The following is a 14,193-nucleotide window of genomic DNA, read 5'->3' as shown; positions in this document are numbered from 1 at the left end:
TGGCTCCTCCTCCTCTGCCCTAACCCCTACGGGTCCTCCCCGGGTCTTCATTTCTTCCCCCAGGAAGCCGCTTTCCGGAACCGCTCCTTGCCCGCACTCTGCGCTCCACTTCCGAGCGCCACTCTCCTCCCGCTCTGCAGGCGGCGCCCTCGCGGCGGGCGGGGCGCCGTGGCGTCACGGCCACGCCAGGTGGGCCGATGCAGCGGCGAGAGGCGGGCTACGGTGGCCGGCGGGGATTAGGGGCAGGGCGGGCGTGGAAGTGAGCACCGGTACTGGCACCGGGAGCGGGCGTGGAACTGAGCACCGGTACTGGCACCGGGAGCAGGCGTGGGGGCCGCCATGGAGTACGTGACCGCAGAGCAGCTGGCCGGCTTCAGCAAATACAAGGTACGGGTGGGTTGCGGCTGTCAGGGGCCTGGCCATGGGGCTGGGGGGCTCCTCGGGGCCTGGCGCTGTGAGGGGATGTCCAGGCGGGTCCCCCTGGGAATGGCGGTATTTGGGCGGGGGCTGCAGTGGCACCCGATGCCGGGGTGTGTGTGGGGTGTTGGGTGCTATGGAAGGGGGTGTCGTGGGGCTCGGGGTAGTGGAGGGTGCTGTGGGACACGGGAGTTCGGGAGGGGGGAGCTGCCGTGAGCACTTGTGGCTTGTGGGGAGGCAGGGGCTGCCGTAGGTCCTGGCCCCGTGCAGGGGGAGCCTCGGGGCCTGGTTCCGTGGGGGGAGCCAGCGGCAGTGGGGTCGGGTCCCGGGTGCGTGTGTGTGTGTATTAAAAGGGTGGTTGTACGAAACGTGCCCACCACCCCGCCGCTGTCGCACTGTGGGGTGCGGTGAGGTCTGGGGCAGCGTGGTGGGTGCTCGGTTCCATGCGGGACCCCCACCCATCCGTCCCCATGCCCTGTTCCTGGGTGGGCCGTGTAAAGGGGTCCCAGTGCAATGCAGTGTGATGAAATGCTTCTTCCCCTTCCCCCCCCCCCCCCCCGGGCTCTTTCACGATTGGGGGTGCTCGGTGCATTAAGGACCAGTGTGTTGAAGGTGTAACCATGTGAGACGCCAGACTCTTTTCTTGATGGGGGAACTGTCATGTGCTCTGCAGTGAGCCAAGGGGTATCTGCCTGCAAACTGGGCATCCACCAGCCTGTTTCCCAGCGGGGAGGATGCCGCGTGCAATGCTGCAGGGTACAATGTCCAGCACAGTGCGGTGTGAGCATGTCTGTGTTTCAGGTGGGCACCCCCAAGCTGTTTGCCCCTTGGGGAGGACAGGCTATGTGCCCAGCAGTGGAGACAGCAGAGTGTGGGGCTGCATGCCAGCTGGGCTCCCCTAGCCATGCTCCTGGAGTGGGGACACACCTTCATGTCCAAGTACAGCACAGCATGAGGTTACCAAGTGTGGTGTGAGCACATTCAGTGTGTGTGCCCCCCTCCCTGGTCTGACCCTGAGAGTGAGGGCCATCGCTGGGCACCACGTGGGTGTGATTTTTGAATGGTGCTGTGGCAGCTTGCTTGTCCTCCCTCCCCTTCCTTGACTGTCAGCGATGTGGTCAAGATGGGCAGTTGTGGCATGTCACCACACGGTGCTTTGCCAGGTTGCACTGTGGCCACCCTTGCCACAAAGCGGCTGCAGAGGAGGGGGGTGTGAGTGTGTGTGGGATCCTGTGTTTAGCTTGGGACCATGTTGCTTCTGTGCTGTGGCTGCTACGTGTGTGGTCAGACCAACAAAAACATGTCAGACGTTATCCCTGTCTCTTGTGTGAGCATGCCATGTGTGCAGTCTTTGAAGGAAGGCTCTGTAAGTGCTGATGGACTCTGTCATGGCAGTTTAAATCCCTAGGGGCTGATCTGGGGCCAAAGTATGTGGCATCTTTAACACAGGGAGACATCATGTTTATGTGGAGGGGAGGGTGTTTGTTTTATTTTTTCTTCTCCCAGACCAACAGTGAAGCTAAAAGGTTTTACTTCATCTTCTCCTTTGTTCTTGTTCTAGGATCCATCACATTGAGCCATGTTGCAGTCATCCTTCCAGGGTGATTCACAAGTGTCCTTTAAGTCTGGATAAGTCTGAGACATCTGGGGAGTGAAGCTCCTCCTGGAGGAGTCTGTGGGGGCAGGAGTGGTCAGGGCTTCCTCACAATCTCCTTTTGCAGGCTCATAGCTGATGAGGTGGAAATAAATGGACTTGGTAGAGCAAGTTTGATCAATGTGACAGGTTGCATGAGATTCCTTGTGGAAAGCTGAGCATATGGGGATCTGTCAGTAAAGTCTGTGTTTAGAAAGGCAGTGAAAGATGGCAGTTTTGTGGGGGTGCTAGAAAAAGTTAAGTAAAACACACTCAGGTTTGAGCCAGGCCTTGCAAAGTAATTAATTTTGCTCCTGCAAAGAATGCTTTTGCTTAAAGAGGGAGACTCTTGCATGTTGAGCATATTTACAGTAGTGCGTAGAGGGGTTTATGGTGTTGCTGCCTTCCCTCTCAGTACCTACGTGGTGAGAATGGGGTCCCCACCCTCTACAGATAGTGCTGGCAGTTGAACTTGGGAGGGTCCAGACAAGTGCAGCAACCTTCTCATTTGTGTATCAGGCACCAAAGACCTGCTCCCAGGTCATGGTCTTTATGAAGGTGCTTCTGATGAAATGCTCTTGCAGTTAAATCTATGAACAGGACCTTGAATGCAGACCAGGGAGAGGAGAAAGGTCCTGTCTTGCACATGAAGTACAGTGTAGGCAACACTGGCTGCTTGCTGTCACCAGTTATGCACTGGTGTTGTGTTTACTGGCCTTGGTTTCGGACAGCATAGGGCTGAAATGTGTAAGCAGGTCTCCGATGGATGGTGGAGGTACCACTACCAGCCTGGCACAGCAGAGTGGATGGGCAAAGGCCAAGAAATCTGCATGTGTCCTGAGAGCAGGAGTGCAGTCTTATTGGCAGAAGTAGCTTTGTTCGAGAGATTGTGGTTTTACTGAGTCAGTAGGGACTTTGATAAGAGCATGCAGGTTCACGCTTGGTGCTCAAAGAGCATCATTCTGACCTGTGCTGAGGGTTTGTCTTATATGCTCCTCAGGGCAGTGTGAGCACCTGCAGGTTAAAGTGCTTTGCTGGAGATGGCAATAAACTGTATGGAAAAGAGCAGTCAGTGCTGACATGTCAGACTGCCATGGAGGGCAGTGAAGCCCTGGTTGGTCTCTGCAGTGCTGCCCTCCTGTGTGTGTTGTTTGCTTGGGGAGCTTTTTCTTTTCTTTGCTCTTTTAGCCTTGAGAAAAGGGCTCATCCAGGCCCAAATCTCTAATACTGGGTTGCATATTCCAGCCGTGCTTTAGGCATTGAGGCTTGTCACAGAATCAGCATCTTCTCTCACAGAGAAGAACAACTTCCTAATATCTCATCTAAATCTCCCCTCTGTCAGGTTAAAGCCATTCCCTCATGTCCTGTCCCTACAGGCCCTTGTCAAAAGCCCCTCTCCAGCTTTCTTGTTGGCCCCTTCAGGTGCTCGAAACTGCTCTAAGGTCTTTGTGGAGCCTTCTCCAGGCCAAACTCAGCCTAAGTGAGCCTGTGTTTTTAACCTGAGTGGAAGGAGTCAGTGTGGGGCAGCAGCACCAGCTCACCTGAGAAGGTGGCTCATGTTGTCTAACTTGAATCTGTACTCGGAGCCAACATAGCTGGAAGCCTTTGAGCTTAGGTTGGACCAGCCAGAACTGCGATGCATGGTCAGAACCAAACCCTCCACAGGAAGGCTCCTTCAGTTCCTGCTGCCAACAGCTCTGCAGCCTTTGACTGGCTCAGCCTTTAAGCTGCACCTGGCAGAAGCTTTCCAGCCTTCATGCGATAGATTTGGAGAAGAGCAAGCAGACTGGGGGGCGCATGGAGGAGGCAACAAATGTCCAAGGGAAGGAATGCGTCCTCGGAGAGGAGCTAGTGTCCCTGCAGCTGATACAGGAGGAGCAGAAGAGCTTCATGCAAGATGATCCACAGCTTTCTCCAGCCCTGGCTGGTTTACTCCCCCCGTTGCTGCCAGGAACACATATGGGAAGCGGCGACTCAGGAGTCCAGATGGTTTTAGCTTTGCAGTATGCACATATCTCCTGGCTGGGGGAGAGGCAGGTATAGGCTGCTCCTGTCACCAGCTGCCATGGGTGGTGGGGTGTAGAGGGAGCCGTCCTTTAGCTGCTCTTGAAGGGATGCTGAAGAGCTCCTCTGCTGAGGAAGCTGCACAGCAGAAAGCACTGCTTAATCGTACGTCTAACACTTCCTCAGTAGGAGATTGTGATTTGGGTGTAGCACATGTACCTCTGGAGATAATTTAAGCAAACCTAAAGTGGGAAGGAAGGGTTTCTCTGCCAAATCAAATACATCCTTTGTCACTAATGTGTTACAGCCTTGCCTGGCAGCAGCATGGCAAGGCTTCTCCTGAGGAGATGCTGTATGTGACAGTTGGAGTGCCGAACAAATCCAAGGTGTGTCTGCTCCAGTGCTTCCTCTGGCTTGTCAGCCTCATGTAGATGATTGATTCTTCTGGCAGGGTGGAGCTCTTGGTATCAAAAATAAAGCTTTTGTTTTGAGGCTGTAGAGCAGGATGCATGTGTTGACCTTCCAAAGAAAAGCAAACCAGATGCTCTGCTGTTGCTGAGTATTGAATGTCCTCTGCCAAAACCAGATACTCTGTTAAGTACTGAATGTTTTCTGCCAAGAAAGATGCAGCCAGGCACTGCGATTTCAGAGTGTAAACCTTGCAGTTGGATGCCAGAGGTCATGATCTGCTTCTTAAAAACCCATCTGCAAATTGCTTTCTGACAGGCTTTTGGGCAACCTTCTTCTATAATTTTATGGGGAGAGGGAAAAATGGGACTATCTGGAACATTCACAGAGGTGTCTGCTCCTACTTTGTTTTCTCTAGGAGAAAGACATACCCCTTTCTTCCCTCTAGGCTGCCTCCCAGTCCTATTTTCACAGAGCAACCCAAACAAATTTCCCTTGTGGAAGTTGTCTCTGCCTTTCTTGAGTGTGGTGCCCAGAGCTGGATGCAGTGTGTGAGCTGGAGCCTTATCAGTGCAGTGGAGAGGGGGGCAGGGATGGCTTTACATGTCGCATACAGCACTTGTATTACTTCTGCTTGTGCATCTTGATGAGCTGTACGTTGCTTTCTGCAGCACTGTGACTCTTGTGGCTCCCTTTAGTGGGTCGGGAGGCTGCTTTTGCAGCTGCCACAGTGCCAAAAGCTGCTCGACTGCAAGCAAGGACAGAGCGCTGCAACATCGCTTGTGCTGTTAGTTACAGACAGCTTTTATGGTTTGTCACTGCCTTTTTGTGTTCCAGTCGTGTGCTCTGCATTTTCTATAGCCTTTCCCTGCCCAGTGCGGTATGAGCTGCTTGCAATTTTGCTTTATTCAGCTTTACCCTGTGGGGTCCTGTGCTGTACTGGTGTCTTCTGATGTGATGGAGTCACTGATGACTATTCCTAGGGCATGTCTTGCAGACAGATGTGTGGTCACTCTATGGCTTTTTCATCCAGCTCATGTAGGAGGAGGGGAAGTAATTGAGTGACTGCTGTGTATGAGTCTCTAGCTGTGTGTGTAAGTGGTCTCTGCTAATGTATTTTTGTCACCATGTGAGCTGGGTGGAAGTACAGGCACAAGTCTCTCTTGTGATGCCGCCTGGACCTTGAGCTTTCCTTAAGAGTATGTGTTATCCTCAGGAGTAATGGTTTGGGGGAAATGCTGGTAAAGGAGGATGTGAGAATCCTGCTCCTTACATGTGGCATGGGAGGGACATGAGAGGGAAGGCAGTGACACGTGTTTGGGTCCAAAGGTGGGACAGGCTGAAGCCTTACCTAAGAAGCTTTGGGAGCAAGTATGAGTTCAGTAAGAGGAAAGCAAATTTGGTCTTGAGAAGTGCCTTTTATAGCAAAGCTTCTGCACCCTAAAATCCTTCCATTTCTGTGTCCTCTCTCCTGAGCAGGAGCTGGTGATGGCAGCCTACGGGTAACACGCAACCAGCAGTGGCATGGGGGAGGCTGGTGGCTCTTGTGAAGAGATTCTTTGTCTTGTTACCTGTGTGGGCAGTAAAATGAAGTCCTCTTGGTGTCTGCTGCCACATGCCTGCTGGGCTGAGGCTTGGGAGCAGCTAGCAGTGCTCAAGTGCTAGAGAAAGCATCCTGGCTGCTCATCTCAGCTTCTCTCTGCAGTAGCCTGCACTTTGCTGTGGGTTTGCTTGGCAACCTGGTGTGAGCTGACTGGGTTCTCCCAGCATGGAGGGGAGTTCCTCAGCACATGCCAGCCTTGCTCTCCTACCAAGGTGGCTGGTGTAGAGCTGCCCAGAGCAGCACTGCAGAATGGCTGCAGCAGTGAGGGGTGACATCTCTTGCACTGGGAAAAGAGAGCTCTTCTCCAGCTGCATGCTCCTGAGGGTGGAAGAGGCGTCTGGTACGGAGTGTAGCTGTGTGGTTGAGAACATGCCAGCCCTGGGGGGGTCATACTTAGCACCAGGAGGTGCTGGTCTGTTACACCAACAAGAGAGGCACGCAGACTCTGAAGGGTGACATTTCAAATGCCATTTATTAGAGCTAATGCTATAAGGAGAGAAAAGTATAGATAATCGTGCAACCCTTTTAGGTGGTGGGAACCTCAGGTGGTGTAGCATCAAATGGGCCTGTGATCCATGTGCAGTATGTTGGACAGATCCTGTCTATAGAAGATGTTTCATAGAATCACAGAATGGTTTGGGTTGGAAGGGACCTTAAAGACCATATGTTTCCAATCCCCTGCGTGGGCAAGGACACCTTCCACTAGACCAGGTTGCTCCAAGCCCGTCCAACCTGGCCTTCAACACTGCCAGGGATGGGGCAGCCACAGCTTCCCTGGGCAACCTGTGCCAGGGCCTCACCACCCTCACAGGGAAGAGCTTCTGCCTAAGATCTCATCTCAAATCTCCCCTCTGTCAGGTTAAAGCCATTCCCCCTTGTCCTGTACCTACAGGCCCTTGTCAAAAGCCCCTTTCCAGCTTTCTTGTTCCCCCTTTAGGCACTGGAAGCTGCTCTAAGGTCTCACTGGACTCCACAGTTTGATCATTTGAGCCGTTAGAGGATTTTCTTACAGGAAAACAACTTTATTCCTCATTTCCAGTGTCAGATGGAAAGAATGTTCCCAGGAGAGCTTCTTGCTGCACTCCTGGGTAAAGGCAAGGACATTCAAGAATTGCTTATTCCGAGCTCAAGAGCAGAGCATCCCGACATGTAGGAAGTCAAGGAAGAGGGCCAGGAGACCTGCGTGGCTAAATAAGGAACTGCTGGGTATGCTCAAGTGGAAGAGGAGAGTTTACAGGTCATGGAAGGAGGGGCTGGCCACTTGGGAGGAATATAAGGCTGCTGCTAGAGGATGTAGGAAGGCAGCTAGGATGGCTAAGGCCTCCTTAGAATTAAATCTGGTGAGAGGGGTCAAGGACAGCAGAAAGAGCTTTTTCAAATACATAGCTGATAAAACTAACACCAGAGGCAAGGTAGGCCCACTGGTGAATGGGGTGGGTGCCCTGGTGACAGAAGATACAGAGATGGCAGAGTTATTGAATGCCTTCTTTGTCTCAGTCTACTCTGCTGGAGGCAGTCCTGAAGAGCCCTGTACTCCTGAGACCTCAGATGAAGTCAGGTCAATGGAGCAGTTTGCCTTAGTCGATGAGGAATGGGTTAGAGACCAGTTGAGCAATCTGGACATCCATAAATCCATGGGTCCAGATGGGATGCACCCGCGGGTGCTGAGGGAACTGGCGGAAGTCATTGCTAGACCACTCTCCATCATCTTTACCAAGTCTTGGGAAACGGGAGAGGTGCCTGAGGACTGGAGGAAAGCAAATGTCACTCCAGTCTTCAAAAAGGGCAAGAAGGAGGACCCGGGTGACTATAGACCGGTCAGCCTCACCTCCATCCCTGGAAAGTGATGGAACACCTTATCCTTGATGCCATCTTAAGGCATGTCAAGGATAAGAGGGTTCTGAGGGGCAGTCAACATGGCTTTACCAAGGGGAAGTCATGCTTGACCAACCTCATAGCCTTTTATGAGGAACTAATATTGTGGATGGATGATGGCAGAGCGGTGGACGTGGTCTACCTTGACTTCAGCAAAGCATTTGACACAGTCTGCCACAGCATCCTCATAGCTAAATTGAGGAAGTGTGGTCTGGATGATCAGGTAGTGAGGTGGACTGCGAACTGGCTGAAGGACAGAAGCCAGAGAGTTGTAGTCTATGGGGCGGAGTCCAGTTGGAGGCCTGTATCTAGTGGAGTGCCTCAAGGGTCAGTATTGGGACCAGTATTATTTAATATATTCATCAATGATTTAGATGAGGGAATTTAGTGTACTGTCAGCAAGTTTGCTGATGACACTAAGCTGGGAGGAGTGGCTGACACGCCAGAAGGCTGTGCTGCCATCCAGCGGGACCTGGACAGGCTGGAGAGTTGGGCAGGGAATAATTTGATGAAATATAACAAGGGAAAGTGTAGAGTCCTGCATCTGGGCAGGAACAACCCCAGGTTCCAATATAGGTTGGGGAACGACCTGTTAGAGAGCAGTGTAGGGGAGAGGGACCTGGGGGTCCTAGTGGATGGCAGGATGACCATGAGCCAACACTGTGCCCTTGTGGCCAAGAAGACCAATGGCATCCTGGGGTGTATTAGAAGGGGGGTGATCAGTAGGTCGAGAGAGGTCCTCCTTCCCCTCTACTCTGCCCTGGTGAGACCGCATCTGGAATATTGTGTCCAGTTCTGGGCCCCTCAGTTCAAGAAGGACAGGGACCTGCTGGAGAGAGTCCAGCGCAGGGCAACTAAGATGATTAAGGGAGTGGAGCATCTCCCTTATGAGGAAAGGCTGAGGGAGCTGGGTCTCTATAGTTTGGAGAAGAGGAGACTGAGGGGTGACCTTATGAGTGTATATAAATATATAAAGGGGGAGTGTCACGAGGATGGAGCCAGGCTCTTCTCAGTGGCAAACAATGATAGGACAAGGGGTAATGGGTACAAACTGGAACACAAGAGGTTCCACTTAAACTTGAGAAGAAACTTCTTCTCAGTGAGGGTGACGGAACACTGGAACAGGCTGCCCAGGGAGGTTGTGGAGTCTCCTTCTCTGGAGACATTCAAAACCCGCCTGGACACATTCCTGTGTAACCTTATCTAGGTGTTCCTGCTCTGGCAGGGGGATTGGACTAGATGATCTTTTGAGGTCCCTTCCAATCTCTAACATACTGTGATACTGTGATACATGCCTTTTGGCCCAGTTACTGATACCAAGTGAGAGCTGCCCACAGGCTCCTCTGCTGCAACAAGCTGGCTGAGTTTATCCCGTGGCTGAGGGATCTGTGCAGCGCAGCACAGGCCTGGGCACTCTGGCGCTGATGGGATGTGGATTGCTGACTCCTTGATGTGCACCAGTCCCCATGTTAGGATCACTGCAGCGGACTGGATTTGCAGTGTATCAAGCACAGCTGTCCTGCAGTGTTGATGTCTCAGCTTGGGAGACCTGGTGCACTGAATGCTCCAGAGGGCTAGGCATCTACCTTAAAGGACTTCTTATCGTGGAAAGTACTTTCCTCCTGGGTGCCCTTTTCTGCATCCTTTCAGCTAGGAACCCCTGATCTCCTGGGCTGTCATCTGCCTGAGCCAGCACCGGCCCTGCCAGGCATTGCAGATCCATGAGTCGTGCGTGTACCATGCTTTGCAATTTCTGTAGCTCCCTTAAGCAAACAGCATGATGCAGAACTGCTGGTGACCTCTCTGCCCTGAAGAATAGGGTGCTCTTCCCCTCAGACAGCCTCAAGAAATCCTCTTGCCTTCAGACTTCAAGTGCCATGCAGAGCAGGGCTACAGATGGCTGGAAGCTGTCCCTGGCAGGCTTTTACAGGCTGCTCTGGAAGTACAAGCCCTAAAGAGATCTCTGCAGGATTTGCTCTGCAAAGCAGCTACCAGTGTGTGCCAGTAGCAGCTCAGACCAGTGGAACAGCAACGAAACAGGTAGTGAGAGCAGCAGAAAGGAAAGGTTTTTGATGCTAGTGATGTGGATGTGAGGCTTGAGGCTATGGTGATTAAAAGGCTGGTCTTCTTCACCCCCAGACAAACAGCTTGTCTTCTCCTGCAGGGTCCTTAGCAAGAAGGGTGTGAAGGAGGGGAAGCCTTTGAGCCCTGTTCTTGAGTAATTTAACTCCTTCCCTAAGGGCTCTTCTGATTGCTCTGAGACTGTGTTTGCCTTTAAACAGTGTGTGCTTCTCAAGGTGCAGGAAGTCTGCCTAGATTCCATGACCTCTAAGATGAGCAGCTGTAAAAGTTAGAGGTGTCTTTCTTCTCCGTTTCTGCAGCTAAATTCAGGGTTTTGAACCTCTGCTTAGCTTAGTGTGTCTCTTGCAGCTCTCGTGGTCTGAAACCTGCCCAGCTGCTGTGGTTGGAGGAAACAGTGCTTGTAGGTTAACTGGAAAGGATCTGGCTCATGAGCCTTGGCTGAGCTTTTGCTCTGTGCTAAAGCAATGAGGTGAGGGTAAGTGGTTTATCCTGCATCCTAAGACACTTCTAACGTGTATTGTGAGGTTTTGATGAGTAGTGAGCTAGTTCTGCTCCTGGGACCTAGTCTGTGTGTGTCTCTTAATCTTGAACAGTCCTGGTGCTCCTGCTGGTCCCTCGGGGTGCTGTTTGCTGCTGCCACAGGTCTGGTTCCTGAGTGGTGACAGTTGATCTCCGGGGTATCAAAGATTTTGAACCATGTTTTGGTGGAGGATCCGCATACTCTCTGTTTTTAGCCACACAGTGGCAATGATTGAAGACCTTTGTGGTCAGGGACCTACTGCTATTTCAGTCCACAGTGGGTCCTGCAGGGTTTCCTAGAAGGAACTTCAGACCTCTGTGGGTTTTTGTGCAAGAAGATGGCTCACCCGGAGACACACAGCTTGGCTATATTGGCTGCGAAACAGCTGGACTATTGGGCCAGGGCTGCCTTGGTTCCAGGTTGGATGGGGCTTGGAGCAGCCTGGTCTAGTGGAAGGTGTCCCTGCCTGTGGCAGGGGGTTGGAACTGGATGAGGTTTAAGGGCCTTTCAAACCCAAACCATTCTAAGATTTTGTGGTTGATGCTCACAGGGTGAGGCTTGTGCTGCTGCAAACCACCTCTCTGCCTTTCCTTCTGATGAGGGGAGCTGTCTTTGGCTCTGCACTGCTGTTTTGTGGGTTTTTTTTTACTGCAGTCTCTGCCCTTGAAGGCAGCTTGTGTATGTGACGGATTCAGGTAGTGGATTCCTTGTCCTGTCCTGCAGCACAAGCCCTTCTGGCTCTTCTCTTGCAGTGCAGGTGAAGAATGAAGCTTCTGCTCTGCCCAGCTGACCCTCTGCATCCTTTATCCCACTTGAAACAGTGGACTGCTGTCCGCAGCTGGTGGTTGGGGACATCTGTTAAAACTGAGGACCTTTCTCTGGGTGTGAGTGCAATGGAGGGGTAGGAAAGACCTGTGCAGAGGACAGCCAGGTCACAGCTCTTGCCCGGAGTGCTCTCCCAGTGTTGCAAGATGTGCAGAGCAGTCATTTAAAAATAGCATAGACTGCTCGTCAGTCCAGCTTGAGTCTCTTCAATTGCACGGTAAGTTTACTGTGGTGTTTATTGGTGCATGTTGCATCTTGGCTATGATGAACTCTCTCCTAAAAGTCACTCTTTGCTAATTAGCAGCAAGTATTTGGCTATTGGGAGTGTTCAGAAGAGAATCAGAGTACATTGTGGAAATGAAAGTATCCCATAGCAGGCTCAGAAAATGGCCCTGTTATTTGGGCTCTGTAATTGGCCTGACTTTGCTGTGCTTCAAGTCTTGCACAAAGCAGGATGTCAGAACTTACAAAGTAACACATCTCTTATGCAAATTGTGAATTTCCTCTTTAGGGAGAAGCGGGACAAGGGATGTGGGGAGGCAGAGTGTTACATGTTACAGAGGATTATGTGCTTTGGAATAGAATGTTTTATTTGTGCCTTTCACATAGGCTCTGTTGAAACTTGAAGGTAGTCTTCCCCCTCCTTCCCTGCAGTGCTTTGTTTCATCTGTAATCATCTCTTGATGTGTGTGGGCTTGTGTTTTCCTTTGATATAGGTATACTTAAAAGTTCATTTCTTTTTCTAGGCACAGTAACAAGTTCTCTTTTCTTGCGCTGTCTCGTGTGTTCTCCTGGTTGGTGGCTTGGCATCAAACCCAGCTCATACCTGGGTTCGGCCCAGTCCTGCTTGATTGGCCTTGTTCTCTGGAGAGCAGACTGGGTCTGTGAGGGGCAGCCCAGCCTGGAGCCTGCTGCCTTCTGTGCCCCCTTGCCCGGGCTGCACTATCATGCTCACCCTGGTCATTTGTCTTCTCTGTGGGCACCAGGAGCAGGCTTGCACAACTAGTCTGGTCCCCCTCTCGGGTTCTTCAGCCCTTGTTTTCAAAGTCCAAGCCAGCTCTGTCAGCAGTACGAAAGTCTTTTGGTTGTCACAGTGTTATTGTAGCAGGTTTCCTGTTTGTGCTTTTCTGCTTCTGCCTTTTCTTCCTCCCCCATTTTTCTTCCCCAGGATCACTGCTCTGATCCCTCAATTCCCACTCCAGAGGTTCTTCATTGGCTGATCCACTTCCAACTGCATCCCTGCCTTGGGCCCCTGAAGGTTCATCTTTCCCACCCCTGTCTTTGCCATCTGTGCATCCTTTCTGCAGCTGATCACCTTGAACTGTAGCAGAAGTAGCGGTGACCCATATTCATGGATATTTAATGCTCCCAAACAGGGAGCGCTCCTGGATGCAGCTGAAATTGGCAGGCTGCTCTCTAAAGCCTGCCATCAGCATCAGGTGTTGCTCCATGTTATGTATCCATGGGGAAATAATTCCCCCCCCTTCCCTCAGCGCAATGATGCCTCATCTCTGGCAAGGCCAGTGTTGAAGGCCAGGTTGAACAGAGCTTTGAGCAACCTGGTCTAGTGGAAGGTGTCCCTGCTCATGGCGGTGGATTTGGATCCAGACCTTAAGGTCTCTTCCAACCCAAACCATTCTGTGAGTCAGGTGCGTGGAAGGCCCGGGTCTGGGTTAGGCTGGGTGGGCATGTGCTGGTGGTTTGCATTCAGGGATGTTTGGTTTATCCCTCTGCAGTAGCTCTTGTAGCTGTGGTCCTGAGGAGCTTTGCTTTCCCTGAAGCTGATTTCTCCTGCCGGAGTGGGGCCATTGCAGGACATTCCCCAACCACCACACCAGTGGTCCTAAACACTTCTGCCCCCTGAGCTGCAGCGGAGCGTGAGCTTCTCCCCAGTGCTCATCACCATTGACTTTGCTGGAGGAGTGGTCCCTTGTCTGTGTTTGCAGAAGGCATGGACAATCTCTCAGCTGGTGCCAGGGAGAACTCAGGCTCTGAACGTGAAAGTGTATTAGCAGGGCAAAAATGAGATTTTCGCAATGAATTTGCACACCCCATGGAGTTGGGGAGCAGGAAGGAGTTTTCTGCTCATTGTGGTAGTTCCTTCTGTGGAAGAGGGACTCTGACCTTGCTGAGACCTTTGCAAGCAATGTTTTGAAGGATCTTTAATTTCTACATCTCTAAAACCTGGCTGGTGAAAACCAGGCAGGAGGAGGGAAGTCATGCTGGTGTTGAAGACGCTGCGGGCAGTGTCTGCTTGCTGCTGGGGCAGTCCCTCCTGGCTGTGGAGCAGGCAGACTGAACACTTGTCCTGCTGTTCCCTGCCTGCTGCTCATGGTGAGGGCCAAACCTGTCAGCTCATGTGGTCTTTGCAGGTTTACCACTGCCAACGTGCTCTGTTCTTACGCCAGCTGAGAAGTGACCTCAAAGATAAACAGGAATTGAGTTAATAAGTACCATTAAAGCACGGTGTGACTTCTTGTGCATCAGCAGAGTGTGGGCATAGTGCAAATGCAGCTTGTTTGTGCTGGCATGGTTCTGCTGGGTTACATTTGCTGGGGTTTGTCGAGTTCGCTGCCTCTTGGCTTATCACAAGCTTGATGGGAGAAGGCTCTTAACCTTGTGCCCTCTTGTACTTCAGGAGATGTATAGGAAACAGCCCTATGGACTTGCTGGAGCTGCTCTGCTGGGCTCCCTCTGCCCTGCTCCTGCTGCCAGTGACAAGCAGTGAGACATAGGTTCATGGCCAGCAGCACAGGCTGCTGTGGACCTTGCCAGGGTGCCTGTGAGCAAAATGGAGTGTACAAATCCATCTTTGCTTGCCGTTCC

General features: G+C 51.9%; 1 protein-coding gene across 1 annotated transcript in view; it reads left to right on the top strand.

Moving 5' to 3' along the window:
• Positions 1-339: 339 nt before the first annotated feature.
• The window catches only part of SELENOI (selenoprotein I), a gene marked incomplete at both ends in the record, with an annotated part of 29,198 nt that continues 15,344 nt past the window's right edge, over positions 340-14,193 (top strand). The window contains one exon of the mRNA XM_080616077.1: positions 340-387. Within this exon, the coding sequence (XP_080472203.1) occupies positions 340-387 (48 nt within the window). The remainder of the gene's footprint in view (positions 388-14,193) is intronic.

Source organism: Psittacula echo, assembly GCF_963264785.1.
Source record: "Psittacula echo genome assembly, chromosome: 4".
NCBI classification, from domain to species: Eukaryota; Metazoa; Chordata; class Aves; order Psittaciformes; family Psittacidae; genus Psittacula; species Psittacula echo.
This window is presented reverse-complemented; position numbering and strand designations above follow the sequence as displayed.